At 40.8% G+C, this 16537-nt stretch overlaps 1 protein-coding gene across 3 annotated transcripts in view; it reads right to left on the bottom strand.

Annotated features, from left to right (window-relative positions):
- The window catches only part of LOC117504222 (tyrosine-protein phosphatase non-receptor type 12-like), a 133505-nt gene that overhangs the window by 10174 nt on the left and 106794 nt on the right, over positions 1–16537 (bottom strand). For all 3 annotated transcript variants that reach the window (XM_034163619.1, XM_034163621.1, XM_034163620.1), the window contains exons 13-14: positions 9076–9265; positions 7157–8114 (exon numbers count right to left, since the gene is read on the bottom strand). In XM_034163619.1, the coding sequence (XP_034019510.1) occupies positions 7157–8114; positions 9076–9265 (1148 nt within the window). The remainder of the gene's footprint in view (positions 1–7156; positions 8115–9075; positions 9266–16537) is intronic.

Here is a 16537-nt window from a genome sequence, read left to right as displayed (position 1 = left end):
ATATAGACACCATATATATATACATATATATAAGGCTCACTATATTGCAGTTAATGCATTCCTCCTTCATGGGGAGCCTTAGAACTTTTCAGCCTACCCTCGTGTGTGTGTGTGTGTATATATATATATATATATATATATATATATATATATATATATATATATATATATATATATATATATATATATATACACACACACACACACACACACACACACATACATACATGGGCGCAATTTGGTGGGGGATAGGGGGGATATGTCACCCCCACCTTTTCAATCAGGGGGGACAGAATATGGTATGTCCCCTCCACCTTCTGACATGCAGTAGTGTTCAGAATAATAGTAGTGCTATGTGACTAAAAGGATTAATCCAGGTTTTGAGTATATTTCTTAGTGTTACATGGGAAACAAGGTACCAGTAGATTCAGTAGAGTCTCACAAATCCAACAAGACCAAGCATTCATGATATGCACACTCTTAAGGCTATGAAATTGGGCTATTAGTAAAAAAAAAGTAGAAAAGGGGGTGTTCACAATAATAGTAGCATCTGCTGTTGACGCTACAAACTCAAAACTATTATGTTCAAACTGCTTTTTTAGCAATCCTGTGACTCAGTAAACTAGTATTTAGTTGTATAACCACAGTTTTTCATGATTTCTTCACATCTGCAAGGCATTAATTTTGTTGGTTGGGAACCAAGATTTTGCATGTTTACTAGTGTGTTTGGGGTCACTGTCTTGTTGAAACACCCATTTCAAGGGCATGTCCTCTTCATCATAAGGCAACATGACCTCTTCAAGTATTTTGACATATCCAAACTGATCCATGATACCTGGTATGCGATATATAGGCCCAACACCACAGTAGGAGAAACATGCCCATATCATGATGCTTGCACCACCATGCTTCACTGTCTTCACTGTGAACTGTGGCTTGAATTCAGAGTTTGGGGGTCGTCTCACAAACTGTCTGCGGCCCTTGGACCCAAAAAGAACAATTTTACTCTCATCAGTCCACAAAATATTCCTCCATTTCTCTTTAGGCCAGTTGATGTGTTCTTTGGCAAATTGTAACCTCTTCTGCACATGTCTTTTATTTAACAGAGGGACTTTATGGAGGATTCTTGCAAATAAATTAGCTTCACACAGGCGTCTTCTGTCACAGCACTTACAGGTAACTCTAGACTGTCTTTGATCATCCTGGAGCTGATCAATGGGTGAGCCTTTGCCATTCTGGTTATTCTTCTATCCATTTTGATGGTTTTCTGTTTTCTTTCACGCGTCTCTGGTTTTTTTGTCCATTTGAAAGCATTGGAGATCAATGTAGATGAACAGCCTATAATTTGTTGCACCTGCGTATAAGTTTTCCCCTCTCCAATCAACTTTTTAATCAAACTACGCTGTTCTTCTGAACAATGTCTTGAACGTCCCATTTTCCTCAGGCTTTCAAAGAGAAAAGCATGTTCAACAGGTGCTGACTTCATCCTTAAATAGGGGACACCTGATTCACACCTGTTTGTTCCACAAAATTGACGAACTCACTGACTGAATGCTACACTACTATTATTGTGAACACGCCCTTTTCTACTTTGTTTTTTTTTTTTTTTTTTACTAATAGCCCAATTTCATAGCCTTAAGAGTGTGCATATCATGAATGCTTGGTCTTGTTGGACTTGTGAAACTCTACTGAATCTACTGGTACCTTGTTTCCCATGTAACAATAATAAATATACTCAAAACCTGGATTAATCTTTTTAGTCACATAGCACTATTATTCTGAACACTACTGTATATGTGTGTACTTGAAACATGCTATGCCAGTCTTATGTGCAAACCATGTCAGTCTTATGTGCAAAACCATGTCAGAATAGTATCTTTGTTTCTGCAAGTTTGTATTTTTAGCAGCACTGACTTGTTTACAACACCTGTTTCTTGTTTGTCACATTCAGAATTTTCTGGGACGGCATTTGCCCAGATTTGAAACCAAAAACAGTTGCCTCTAGGGACTAGTGTCTACACATAAGTATCAATGTACCATATGCTAATTTACTAAATTCTGAAAGTTAGAAAAGGAAATCAGAAAAGCTATCTGGGACCTCAGAAAGCCCATCTGCAATTATTGCTTGATCTCCAAAATCAGTCTATGCAAGCGAAATTATGTTCAGTATGAGTGTTGTCATTAGTGCCACTTCGAAAATTAAATTCATGAAGGGTAATTTATTTATCCTAAACTTATGATCTGTTGTTTTTTCAAACTTATGCAAAAACAAATCTTGAGGAAAAAAAAACAAAAATACAGTATGCAATAGTTAATAATTATTAAGAACCTGTTCTTTCATATTTATGAAAGAACAGGTTCTTAATAATTATTTACACCAGGATGTTAATAAAAATCAATGCTGGCTATTCTCAGAATAAAGTACTTATATCCACAGTTTCAAGTTGTATAAGTCAAATGGTGTCCATTTTATGGTCTTCTCAAAACATTAAAATTACTGTTCTGGATGCTCAGAATGCATCTGAGCTTATCTAGAAACCGTTGGCTTCTCGGGGCCTAAAGCAGCCCCCAGACCCCCAGCCTATGGGCTTCGGCCCTGCAGGCCTCGCACTTTGTCCCCTCCAATTTCTAGTTCTAAATTGTTCTAAAGTTCTAAATTCTCTGTTGCATAATGTTTGGTGATATTAAATTTTCAGTCCAAACTGCATCTCCGAGATATGTTTCCATTGCACACTCCATCACTACTACTAGAAGAGTATGCTGGAGAAGAGTATGCTGGAGATTCCTGGAGGAACCTGAACACAAAGTTGTATCATTGCCAGATGTAAACACGAGAGCTACAATGGCATCATCAGAGTCAAGCACTGTGTTGATGATGCAAAGAAAATAAGAGTTTAACCTACTTTAAACTATAAGTTTGCACTTGTCCAAGTTGGAGAATGTGTTGGTTGAACATCTTTTCTATATGTCCCAGACAATCGAATAAGTGTTCTTACTGAACCTCCATACACTAGTTATAAGAAGAATTAAGTACAGTGCTGCAGCCCATTTGAAAAATGAGCTCTCAAAGTTGGACCCAAATATTTAAAAGTCTTTTTTTCCAGTTCTGATCCCATTCAGCTCCAAAACCAAAACCAATCCAAACCAGCTCCACTCCATTCCATTGCAGCTCTAATCACAGCAAGACATCGACTTCAAAATCATGAGATTCTGAAATCAACAAACGAGAAGGGCGATTCTCATTTGTTACACCGCACAAGGTCAAACTCAAATCACATCTTTGCCATGACAACAGCAAGGCTGTACCGACACACAACAGCAGCACGACACCATTCTCCTCCACCCAACGTGCACAAAGAAGCCATGTGCATATTTATCCGTTTCATGCAGTTGACCCTTCACCACCCAACATGCACATACAGTTTTCTGCACGTAAACACACACACAGAAACATATGCATACAAACACGGTTTGTTTTTTAAAATACTTTCTCCTCTTTAGCAAATGTGCTCACCAAGACCAACGTGTACTGTAAAGCAAAAGGTGAAATGTAGAAATGATTTGACAGATGCTGCCTCTTAACATTTCCAATTTTGCATCCACCCAATTACAGTCTTGCTTTAAATGCTTCTGTTGGAAAATGTCTTGTGTTCTGGAGCCAGCTGTAACATACCGTAGTGTGCATGGACACATCCAACATGTCATTACCATGTGGTGTGTCTGAAGCCTCCTTAGTGACCCAGAAAATGACTGAACCACATGCGGTTTCCCTGTGAATGTGCGTGTGGATTTAAAAGGTTGTCAGGCTCAGGGCTTTTACCCGTGTTTCTGTCTCAAATAAAGAGCATTTTGTTTGATTTATCACATCAACCCATTTGTGTACTAACTCCCGCGAGTCACTAAGCAGGAACATACACTCAACAAAAATATGAACACAACACTTTTGGTTTTGCTCCCATTTTGTATGAGATGAACTCAAAGATCTAAAACTTTTCCCACATACACAATATCACCATTTCCCTCAAATATTGTTCACAAACCAGTCTAAATCTGTGATAGTGAGCACTTCTCCTTTGCTGAAATAATCCATCCCACCTCACAGGTGTGCCATATCAAGATGCTGATTAGACACCATGATTAGTGCACAGGTGTGCCTTAGACTGCCCACAATAAAAGGCCACTCTGAAAGGTGCAGTTTTGTTTTATTGGGGGGATACCAGTCAGTATCTGGTGTGACCACCATTTGCCTCATGCAGTGCAACACATCTCCTTCGCATAGAGTTGATCAGGTTGTCAATTGTGGCCTGTGGAATGTTGGTCCACTCCTCTTCAATGGCTGTGCGAAGTTGCTGGATATTGGCAGGAACTGGTACACGCTGTCGTATACGCCGGTCCAGAGCATCCCAAACATGCTCAATGGGTGACATGTCCGGTGAGTATGCCGGCCATGCAAGAACTGGGACATTTTCAGCTTCCAAGAATTGTGTACAGATCCTTGCAACATGGGGCCGTGCATTATCCTGCTGCAACATGAGGTGATGTTCTTGGATGTATGGCACAACAATGGGCCTCAGGATCTCGTCACGGTATCTCTGTGCATTCAAAATGCCATCAATAAAATGCACCTGTGTTCTTCGTCCATAACAGACGCCTGCCCATACCATAACCCCATCGCCACCATGGGCCACTCGATCCACAACATTGACATCAGAAAACCGCTCACCCACACGACGCCACACACGCTGTCTGCCATCTGCCCTGAACAGTGTGAACCGGAATTCATCCGTGAAGAGAACACCTCTCCAACGTGCCAAACGCCAGCGAATGTGAGCATTTGCCCACTCAAGTCGGTTACAACGACGAACTGAAGTCAGGTCGAGACCCCGATGAGGATGACGAGCATGCAGATGAGCTTCCCTGAGACGGTTTCTGACAGTTTGTGCAGAAATTCTTTGGTTATGCAAACTGATTGTTTCAGCAGCTGTCCGAGTGGCTGGTCTCAGACGATCTTGGGGGTCAACATGCTGGATGTGGAGGTCCTGGGCTGGTGTGGTTACACGTGGTCTGCGGTTGTGAGGCTGGTTGGATGTGCTGCCAAATTCTCTGAAACGCCTTTGGAGACGGCTTATGGTAGAGAAATGAACATTCAATACACGAGCAACAGCTCTGGTTGACATTCCTGCTGTCAGCATGCCAACTGCACGCTCCCTCAATCTTGTGACATCTGTGGCATTGTGCTGTGTGATAAAACTGCACCTTTCAGAGTGGCCTTTTATTGTGGACAGTCTAAGGCACACCTGTGCACTAATCATGGTGTCTAATCAGCATCTTGATATGGCACACCTGTGAGGTGGGATGGATTATCTCAGCAAAGAAGTGCTCACTATCACAGATTTAGACTGGTTTGTGAACAATATTTGAGGGAAATGGTGATATTGTGTATGTGGAAAAAGTTTTAGATCTTGGAGTTCATCTTATACAAAATGTGAGCAAAACCAAAAGTGTTGCGTTTATATTTTTGTTGAGTGTAAATTAGTTTAGACTTCTGTTAATCGGACTGCTATGATGATTTGTTGGGTTCTTTGTCAATAACTTGTGTCATAAATGCAGGAAGTTGACTGTAGTGGCAGCTGGCCAACAGGGGGAGCAAAGAGCACAAGCCCTCCTGCATTTGATAATTTTTAAAAATCATTAATTTTCTCAATGTTTTGAGAATTTCTGTCTTTGAATGTGCGTAACAACAACATGGATTTGATTGAAAAAACAGTTTTAAAAAATTAGAGCAGTAGGCAATTTTTTAAGCAACTGCACAATCAAACATGCGTCTTGCAGTATAAATTTATCCAATCAGCATAATCAAATTTGACATCAAATATAAGGTTATAACGGAGGTCTTACCGAACAAACAGAGCCATGACTGCTTTTGCGACCGATGCCTTTACTTAATTCTGGAAATTCTTGTGCCATAGTAGCAAAGTATAATAATATTTTATGTTTTATATTTTATGCACTTTATGCCATTAACTTTTTTAAAATAAACCTAATGTGGCTAGCAGGCAGGGACAGCACCCTGCAAGTTGCATTCACAAGGTTTTATAATCACTATTTTGCAACAAAATAAATTATCATTAGAAAGCTTGCCAATCATTTTCTTATATTATGATACAAATTAAAATTAAGATAATAACAACAACTACTACTATTACTGAATAAATAAATAAATATGGCCTCCAGGCTAAATGTATCAAATTATAGAAAAAACAGCAATGTAGCTGATAAAAAGTGACTGACTCCATCGTGCTTAAACTTTCCCTGCTACTCGCGAGTAATATTATGCTAACTATGAACAGTGTTTCTTTTATTATATCTGAAGTACACCAAGCAAATATCAATAAACTTCAGAAATACCAAAATAGTGTTTCCTTGCAATAATTAACTTTAACTGCTACTGAAGTTGGCGTTACATGGGACAACTCAACGGAATATGACATGTCATCTCATGTCGTGATCAGTGCCGGGTGCTTTTAGCGGATGAGTGTAGTGGTCATGATCATGTGCGACTTGTTATGAGACATTTGGGGAACAGCAGACAATGTGAACCCCATGGCCGAGCAGACTATGGACATTATGAACGACTGGGGTCTAGTTGGAAAAAAGAGATTCCAAGCTACAGTAATTTCACCATAAAGTATATCTAAACATCTTGTTCTTCTTGTAATAAAAAATAAATAAATGTGAGCTTAGTTGATGCTACGTAAGGGCAGAGGTGTTGAAAATGCCCAAAACTCCGTGACTGGACACAATCATCATGATATCAGGACAGAAGGACCAACACGTTCAGATACGTACCGAGTAGTACATTCCTGAACAGATTTCCTATTACGTCGTCTTCGTTTTGTGTTGGCTTTCCATAAATATCACTATAACAGCAGTCAAAACTCTGTGTACACCACTATTATGATTGATGATTTTACTTTCTGTTTTATGTTTGACAAGTTGCTAGAAATAGCGTAGTTAAAAAATACATTTGATACATCTGAATTTGTATACTTGCAGTTTTGACCTACTGGATTTTTTTAAAAGCTGCCACTAGTTGGGTGAATTAAATCCAGTTCTAAACTTAAATAACACACATTCCAGCAGATATTTAACATACTTGCTGTAGCTGCAGTAGGTAATGGAGTGTCCTGCCCTGCAATGGACATGGGCAGCACCTTGCGGACCAGCTGCTGGTCTCCGTGGTGAGAGGTCGAAGTTACAACTGCCATCACTGTGGAAACATTCGTACGAAAATCTCTTCCACCAGACATCTCTCCATCCCCGTCTTCGTCTGAGTAATCAGAGTGCAGGGGGTTGGTAAAACTCAGGGCAGTCCTAACAGGAGTGGATGAGGATGAGGAGGAAGAGGAGGAGATATGAGAGGAGGAGGATGAAGATGGAACAACATGGTCTGAGGAGGAAGAAGACGAGGAGGTCTTTGGGAACCGTTTGTCTGGGCTGCTACAGGGCTGAGCCCACACTGCATGGCCGGCTTTGAGATCAGTTGTCTCTCCTCCCTGCGCCTCCTCTTTCTCTCCACCTTTCATAGGAAGGTGGTTTGGTCTGGTAGGCAGGCAAGCATCAACTTGACTCTCTCCAAATCCACCTGATCCTCCCTCTGTGCCAGAGTCTTCTGACAGCGAGGAGCTAGATGTCAGCAAGGACTGGCCAGAACGGGATTTGAAGGCGTGGCTCCGTTGAAGCATGCTTGTGTTATTCGTCGAGCCGGTGCCGAGGCCACCGGCCACTCCCATGGAAGGGGATGTGTCGAAGCTGCGAGGTCCTTCTTGCAACGGCACCTTCTTAATCTCAATGCTCAGTTTCCTCTCAATCCGAGGAGCACCAGAACATTCTAGGGCCGGGGACAGGGGAGAGGAGGGGGTGTGGATGTGGCTTGATTCCAATTTAGCTGACGGTGAGATCAGCTTGTTGTTATAGTTGTCATTGAGATCTAGATTTAAGACCTGGCTCTGCTGTTTTGGACCTAAGAGATCCGGGTCCTTTGGCGTGGACGGGGTAGTCTGTGTGGTTGTACTGGCCTCTGACTGGTTCTGCTGTTGATCCACATCTTGATTCTGAAAGGAAAGACAAGTTCAGAGACAAAAAGTTAAACACGTTTCATAAAACAAAAGAAAGAGAAATGGCCTAAAATTGGATACTGAAATGTGTGAAAGACAACCGGGGGGGACAACAATAAATGTAACTAAATAGTGTTACTACAGGTCTATAGGAATCACAGAGACAGGCCATGGTTTTCTTTTATACCTATGTGAATGCTCATGTGTCCACTAGGTGGCAGATGTTAATGTTCCAAGTAATTTAAACACAAATGAACAGTTGGATATAAATGTACTTCAGCCAAATAAATGCCCCAAAATCCTACATACTGTAACTACAAACACTGAAAGATGTTGATAATATCAATTAATGTAGTACAGACAGACAGCTTTATTCGTCCCCAAAGGGAAATTTCAGTCGTCATAGCAGACAGGTACCTAAAAAAATAAAACAAACAATAAGAAAAACAGAGGTAGAAACACATCAAAATCTGTTCGTGTAGCCATGTTTCGGTGAAACATGATGCTGCACTCTCTGTACTGTTTGGAAGCAGTGAGGGGAAAAAATAAAAAATAAAAACCTTTTCGTTAAGTGTGATTTTTTTTTCAATCTCTGTCCAGTAACAAATAAAAACATCTATTGGAGAAAAGCGAACCATCGGCCTTGAAAAAGGCGTGCATGCTCCAAGTACCGTTCCAGTTTCTGACATTTTGATCCACTACAAATGTCATTTGTTAAATATACTGTACATCCCGTTAAACAATTCTTGGATTTGGGAACTTGCACGCACTGGAAGAGCAGGAAATATGAGGCGTTAACGGGGCTGAATCAGCACGTTCCAACACACAGGATGCACAGGAGACTCTGTACACGTCGGTGAGGAAATACATGAGTGCAAAACGTAAAGTCAATCAAAGGCAGAAAATGTACTTCTGCACTAAAGCAGACTGAGAGTTCCTCCGTTATTTACCGACGTACCTGTGTCACGTTGTGCTGTGTGGTAGCCAAGAGGTGTATCACAGGTTTGGGGTGGTAGCGGTCGTTGTCCTGCCGTACATTAGTGACGGTGGGGAAGGCTGACGGGGGAGACGGGGTCAGAATGGGGGGCACTGGGTGGGCCTCTGGGGGCTGGAGAATCTCCTCTTTAACATCACCCTCTACCTGGGAACTAGAGAAAGAAAGGGAGAGCGAAACATCTGTTAAGGTGAGAGACCGGCTGAAAATGTTTTTAACTTCCACGATCACTATAATTTCAAACCACAGCAAGTACCTTTAGATTAAAACGGATACATGTCTGTAGATTCACAAACTTTGAACAGACATTTTGACGAGCGCAGGTCAGACAATTTGGGGAAATGAAGATGATGTAAAGGCAAGAATTTTAACAGTTTCGAGACATCACGCATGCAACTGGACGTCTTTAAATAGTTCTCCATTCGTTAAGCAAAGACAAAACATTTCTGATTGGCTAAAACGCCGTTATTCTAAGTTAATTAGTTTAATACATTTTGAGTTGTAGTGACATTTTCCCACCACTAGGTGGTGAAAATCCAAGACAGCAACACAAACTGAACCTCAAATGACACATCAAACCTTGTAGACCTTATAAGAACTCAGCAAACTGCGAACTCAGTGACAGTTTGTGTTAACGTGTTGTATTTCACATTAGATGGCCTGTTGTTCTCCACACAACAACTGAGTGGGTTGGTTAGACAGGATCCACTGATTTCACCTGACATTAAATATTAGCAAAATTCTACAGCTTCCACCTTTTTGGATAAGAGGCTCGGCTTGCACCCCACACGCACATATTTAATATAGAATTTTTGCAGCAATCTTTCCTACATGCGGTTGGCTGAATTGCCAGTTTGATGACCGAGATTCAACTTGGTTCACGCCCACAGCAAGTGTAGAGTCCACCCCATTCACAAACCATCTGCCTGATTTTACAACAGAATTGCACTGTTGTAAAAGTGCTTTAACGGACCTCCACACATTTTTTAGGCTTCAATCATCAGCTTGGCATTGAAATTTCACCTGAGTTCACACCTGGAGCGAGAGTAGACTCCACTTTCATTAACCAATAAACGTCCCATTCACACACCGGTTTTACGACGGCTACGCTGCAGCTGGAGCTCATTTTGAAGTGCAACGTGTGGATTTTTTTTTTTTCATCCTTGTGTACAGCAGGTACAGATGAAATAAATAAGACAATTTATTTTAATGTATCGATCATCAGCTTGGCGATAGAATTTGAACTTAGTTCGCACCAGGAGAGCAGGTAAACTTCAAGTTATTCACAAAGCTTCCAAACATGGCTTACGTTGGATTTTATGTTGGAAATATATCACACTGGAGTTCACTTAGGCATTTTTATTTGTATGTACAATGAATTGCCCTGTTCACACAGAACTATCAAACTGTCTCGATGGCTGAGACCTTCAACAATTCATGTAAATTATGGCAGCTGTAGGTACAAAACTGAGGGACGAGATATGGAACAAGACCTGCTACAGAACAATATACTGAAATAGAGAGATAGAGACAGATAGAGATGAGATAAAGAGGAGAGAGACATACACATTTCTTGCATCTGTGGTTACCAGATGCAGAAAATTGATTTTCCCTGAAGCCAGCGATGTTGCTTGCAATGTATAGTAGTGTAAGTTGAGTAGTGTGCTTAAAAAAAAAAAACCTCATACAGCCGACCTATACATCCACCAAGTGTAGGCGTGTGAGTTTTGCACAGGATGCTGAGGTTGCAGTCGTGCCATCCACGCACAGACAGAATGAAAACCTGCACACACCAATAATGTTTCCACTATATCCATTTAAAGACAGTATACATGGGACACAATGAAAGGATGTGGTAGCGTGCACGTCATGAGTGCATGACAGACTGCACATGACATTTGCATGTGAAAGCCAAAGACAAAAAAAAAAAAATTACAACACAGACACAGCTAAAGGCACAGGGATTTCCTTTTCTCTAAACTTCAAAAAGCACAACACCCTCTGAATTCTCTGAGATACTGTTGGCTAATTTCATTTATTAATGATTCTACATTCTTAATTACAGACAGTAATTTATTTAAATTCATGCAGCAAACTGAATGTACCAATTATAATTCACTCATGAAGGCTTTCAAATGTATCCCTGGGTTCTCTTTGCCGCCTGAGAACACTACAGATGTATTTTACAAACACGCAAACAATTCCCAACAGAGCTGCCGGTTTCCATGGGAATGTGAAACGTTCAGAGGCCGTGGAGTGTATCCGAGCTCTAAGTCCACCCAAAATACGATAAAATGAAACGTTAATGATTCCAGAGGGGGAAGTGGGCTGAAAGAAATAAACACCAGGAAGCACAAACAAAAAAATTACATTAGCAAGTAGAACGGAACCAGGTTAGAGGCACAAAACACAACAGACACACTGAGCAACACTTTTACACCATAAATCAATCAACCTTTATTTCTAAAGCACTTTACAGCAGGCAGACGGTGTACAAAGATCAAGAATTTGCAAAAATAAAACAAACAGCATTGGGCTTGAGACCAGAGAATCCTCAGTTCAAATCCCAGCCTGACTGGAAAATCACTAAGGGCCCTTGGGCAAGGTGTTTAATCCCCTATTGCTCCCGGTGTGTAGTGAGCGCCTTGTATGGCAGCAGCCTCACATCGGGGTGAATGTGAGGCATTATTGTGAAGCACTTTGAGCGTCTGACGCAGATGGAAAAGCGCTATATAAATCCAGTCCGTTTATTTACATTCTAACCGACTCAAAACACACTGACTGATAAAATGGAAACTTCAAAATCTTCTGTCTGCGAGTGCAGCTAATACACTGCATAATGAATCTTTATAGACGTCCTCACCTGACTGGCAGTTTTCAAGAAATAAATGTTCATTTATACGTCTCTTTTCAGGGGGTAAAAACTTTATGTTCCTTGCCCCTCTGGAGGTAAGCTGTGCAGAAGACGTCTTCAGTTTCTGTCTGAAAACTGCAAAAACCTCTCAGAGAATCTGACTTTCCTTGAAAAAAAATATGCCACACACCCTTCAAAGTGCAGAACTTGCTGTGCATCCTAATTATTCCACTTCTGCCCAGAAGCACTACAACTAGCCATGCTGCTTTGGAATGCTGGCAACACAGTTGGCGCCAACCTTGGCCACACAAACACTGTGCACACGCACGTACACGTACACACACACACACACACACACACATGCACGTTCATATCTATCCTCACCCGTGTAAACACAAGACAGGAGCTTCAAATTTATGCGAGAGCGCCACCCACGCTTGCAAACAAATGCACGCGTACGACAAGCCCGTTGAAGCCTCCACATGCGCACTCCTGAGGGAAAGTGTTGCATTTTTGATCAGTGCGCTGGTTCAAAGAAGAAGGTGGGACATGCTGGAAGGCAATAAAGCTTAAAAAGAAATGTTTCCTGGCTTCAGGTTCTGACACAGATAAAAGACGCACACAAGAAGAAGAAAAAACAAAACCATCAGCCAATGAGACTACAGTCAACCTCAAGACAGCTCGGGCAAATATATTCTCTCAGGTTTACTGTTTGTCATATTTACCATTTTGTCTGTATGCAAATGTTACTACCTTCCCAACAGACAGTTTAAGAGACAACAACTTGTCAGTGCCGTGAGAACTTTAGTTGGTTTTCATCAGCACTGAGTCATGTAACCAGTCTGACACTTCTGAGGATAATCCCAAGGTTCCCTTATCAAGACCTCGATCGAATCACTCATTCAAGTTAAAATAGGCAACCTAAAGTTAATATCACTGTACTTTTCACTTTTTGGACAGTGACTGTATTTAGTGCAGCGGGTAAGAAAATATTTAGAGGGGAATCCTGCAAATGGTGATAAAAACATCAAATTCGGCAGAAATATTCCTTAGACACTCCTCTTTTGAAAAAAACGATTGGCCACTTGACCTTTCAATCGGCGGTCAGGTAGGGGCCAATTGAAGAATTACACAGAGGTTAAAATTAAAAGATGCTCCAATCATATTGAAAAATATTCCACATTATTTGCCGCCTCATAAAGATTCCAAAAAGGTATAGTTTGGACTATCTGTGACTGAATTCTACGGAGTTACGGGATAAAAACAGTAAGAATTTATCAGAGTGTCCCAGATGTATGTGACAGGTGCTCACAAAGCCATTGTAATCTTACGCATACGTTCTGGTCTTGTCCAAATTTGGAAGAATATTGGAAATCTTATTTTAAGTCATTTCTGAAATTATGGGGAGAGATGTCTTGCCTTGTCCATATATCGCCATTTTCAGGACTCCAATGCTCGGTCTTAAATTAACATTGAAACAACAGACCATGATTTCTTTTACTTCACTTATTGCTCGGCGAAGGATTCTATTGTTATGGAAGAGCAGTTCACCACCGTCCACTTCATCCTGGCTGCATGACACCATGTCAAATCTTAAATTGGAAAAAATTAAATTTTCTTTAAAGGGCACAAGAGATAAATTTAACGAGCATTGGAACCCCTTTCTTATTTATTTTAAAAACTTAACGTCCATTTCTGTGGATGACTGAACCTGTATAAATAATGTATCTTACATTGTAAAATACATTTATTTAGTTTGATTTGTTCACTGTCTGGGGGTTTATTTTCTTTATTTTCCTACGCATTACCATGATACACCTGACTGTGAGTTATAACAGCGCTGGTTGGTATATTCTGATGTGAACTCAGCTTCGGGGTTAGGTGGGGTTAGTTCAAGTCATCTTTTTGTTCCTAGATGACTATAGTTCCTTTTGTTATTTTGTCTCGTTTTCTTGTTTGTCTGTATATAAATGTGTGTGAGTAAAAATTTTGAAAAATCTTCAATAAATTATATTGCCAAAAAAAAAACAAACAAAAAAAAAAAACAAAAAAAAAAAAACAGCAAGAATGGTGACAAAGGTCAGTTTCATTTTGTACAGGGGTCAAAAGTTAAGGTTGCTCCAATTTTGGTAAAAAGTGATGCAAATTACTAGTCGAGCTGACATGGTTTTAAAAAGGAATAGTTTGGACAATGTACCATCCTTACTTATCACGTTACAGGGTAACATATGTCACATATCATAGTATCCAATAGACGTAGACTTTGTTTGTAGGCTGGGGTGGTGGCCAAGTGGTTAATGCGCTTGGTTACAGTGCAGAAGGTTCCGGGTTCAAATCCCACCCCTGCCACATTTCTTCATGTAATGTGGAGTTGCGTCAGGAAGGGCATCCGGCGTAAAACCTGTGCCAATTCAACATGCAGATCCACCTTGGATTTGCTGTGGCGACCCCGAGTGCAAACAAGGGAGCAGCCGAAGGGACTTACTAGACGTAGACTTTGTTTGACCTTTACTTCGGAGACCAAGCATTCAACACTATTCCATTTATTAATCCTATTAGCGCAACAATAATTTGCATTACTTTTGGCATTACTTTTTACCAAAATTGGAGCAACTTTAACTTCCGACCCCTGTACAAAATGACACTGACCTTTGTCACGATTCTTGCTGTTTTTAACCCGTAACTCCATAGAATTCAGTCACAGATAGTCCAAACTATACCTTTTTGGAATCTTTATGATCAGGCAAATAATGTGGAATATTTTTCAACATGATTGGAGCATCTTTTAATTTTGACCTCGTTGTAATTCTTCAATTGACCCCTACCTGACCACCGATTGAAAAGTCAAGTGGCCAATCGTTTTTTTTTTTTCAAAAGAGGAGTGTCTAAGGAGTATTTCTGCCGAATTTGATGCTTTTATCACCATTTGCACAATTGTTTCACTTATCTGCTGCACTAATTATATTAGTGGTTCTGCACTCGATGACGCCTTTAATAACTATCTGAACAAGAGTTTAACCTGGACTACTTTTATCTTCAAATCGACTCAAAGATTTTTACACCATCTTAAATGTTGAATAAATCCCTGGCTGTGTGTTTAATTAACACTCGTTAGGACTTAAATGAGCGCGCAGGCAGCGCATACGTCCTCTGGTTCACACAACCGAATCACACTTCAACCATGGCTGTTATTTCTTCATGTGAAAATGATTTAACAGCCAGTTACATCTGTAAAACAAGTGTTTACCAGATGTTCTGACTCACATGTGGAAATCAGCAGAACAACAAAAAAGAACCGAACCTGTGATAATCACAGCCTCTGAGCTGGAGGGCTGATCAGAGCTACAGATGTACTAAAATTATGGATATTTTCCATTATTTATTATTTTTTTATCTGTATAGAAATGGAGGGACGGGGTGAGAAGGCGGAATACCTGAGAGGGCTTTGAGTGGAGCCGCTACTTCTTCACTTTTAAAGGAGTCAGCTGAGGTGGTTCGGGCATCTGGTGAGGATGCATGGCATCAGATCAGCGCCAAAACTACACTCACGTGCGCAAAGGTGAGGACCAGCGCCCGCTCGAAGTTGATTTGTGCTCGCACGCAGGGAATTCATGCTCTCTCTATTAGCACTATGGGGGTTGGATTTTGGCACTATGGGGGAGGGAACCAGGTCAGCACTGGCTCTGCTGTGACTGGTTGTCTCTGGAGAGCAAGGTTTGATTGGCAGCCCTCCTCTCTGATGCAGAAGTAAGTCGGAGACAACGGCGTTAAGTGATTATCACCTCATTTGTCCTTAAAACGTCACTCCAGTTATCTATCTATGGAACGACGGATCTCTGAAGCTTCTGTACTACAATCATTTCCACATAATAGCGCAGTGATAATTTGCGCACGCGCAGTTAATATCTATGCGTTAACACATTTTTTACACGTGTGATTTTGCCGCTGATCTGACGCCATAAGGATGCACCCCGGTTGTCTCCGTAAGAAGGTCTTCCAGGCGCATTCAACTGGGAGGAGGCCTCCGGGGAAGACCCAGGACACACTGGAGGAATTATATATTCCAGTTGTCTTCGGAACGTCCCAGGATCACCCAAGAAGAGTTAGGCTAGGGAAGTGTGGAAGGAGCTGCTTTGTCTACTGCCACTGTAACCCAGATAAGTGGCCGAAAATGAATGAATGAATGTTTGCATAGTGCAGCTTTGCCTATTGCACCACCAGTCACAACTTCATGGAGTAGTGGAATACAGAAGGATAAAAAAATAGTAATAAAGCTTAAGCATAAGCTTGAGCCTCCCATGTGCCTTCTGGCAAACTGTAGCTTAATTTTCATGTCATTTTCTTTTTATAAGAAAATCCTTCTCTGCACCAGTTCACCATGAAGCTGTGTAATTGCTGATGCAAAAATTTGCAAAAATTGTGACAGTGTCCAACTACTAATAGATGTGACTGTAGCTATGGTAACTGCTTATAAAGTGAAATAAAAAGTCTAATTTAATCTTCTAATTGAGCAGAATATTAGAAAATATTAAGACTAGTTAGTCGAATAATATATAGTATTATTATAAATAG

The sequence above is a fragment of the Thalassophryne amazonica genome, chromosome 22 (genome assembly GCF_902500255.1).
Source record: "Thalassophryne amazonica chromosome 22, fThaAma1.1, whole genome shotgun sequence".
In the NCBI taxonomy this organism is placed as follows: Eukaryota; Metazoa; Chordata; class Actinopteri; order Batrachoidiformes; family Batrachoididae; genus Thalassophryne; species Thalassophryne amazonica.
The sequence above is the reverse complement of the archived record's forward strand: the minus strand, read 5'-3'. Positions and strand labels throughout refer to the sequence as shown.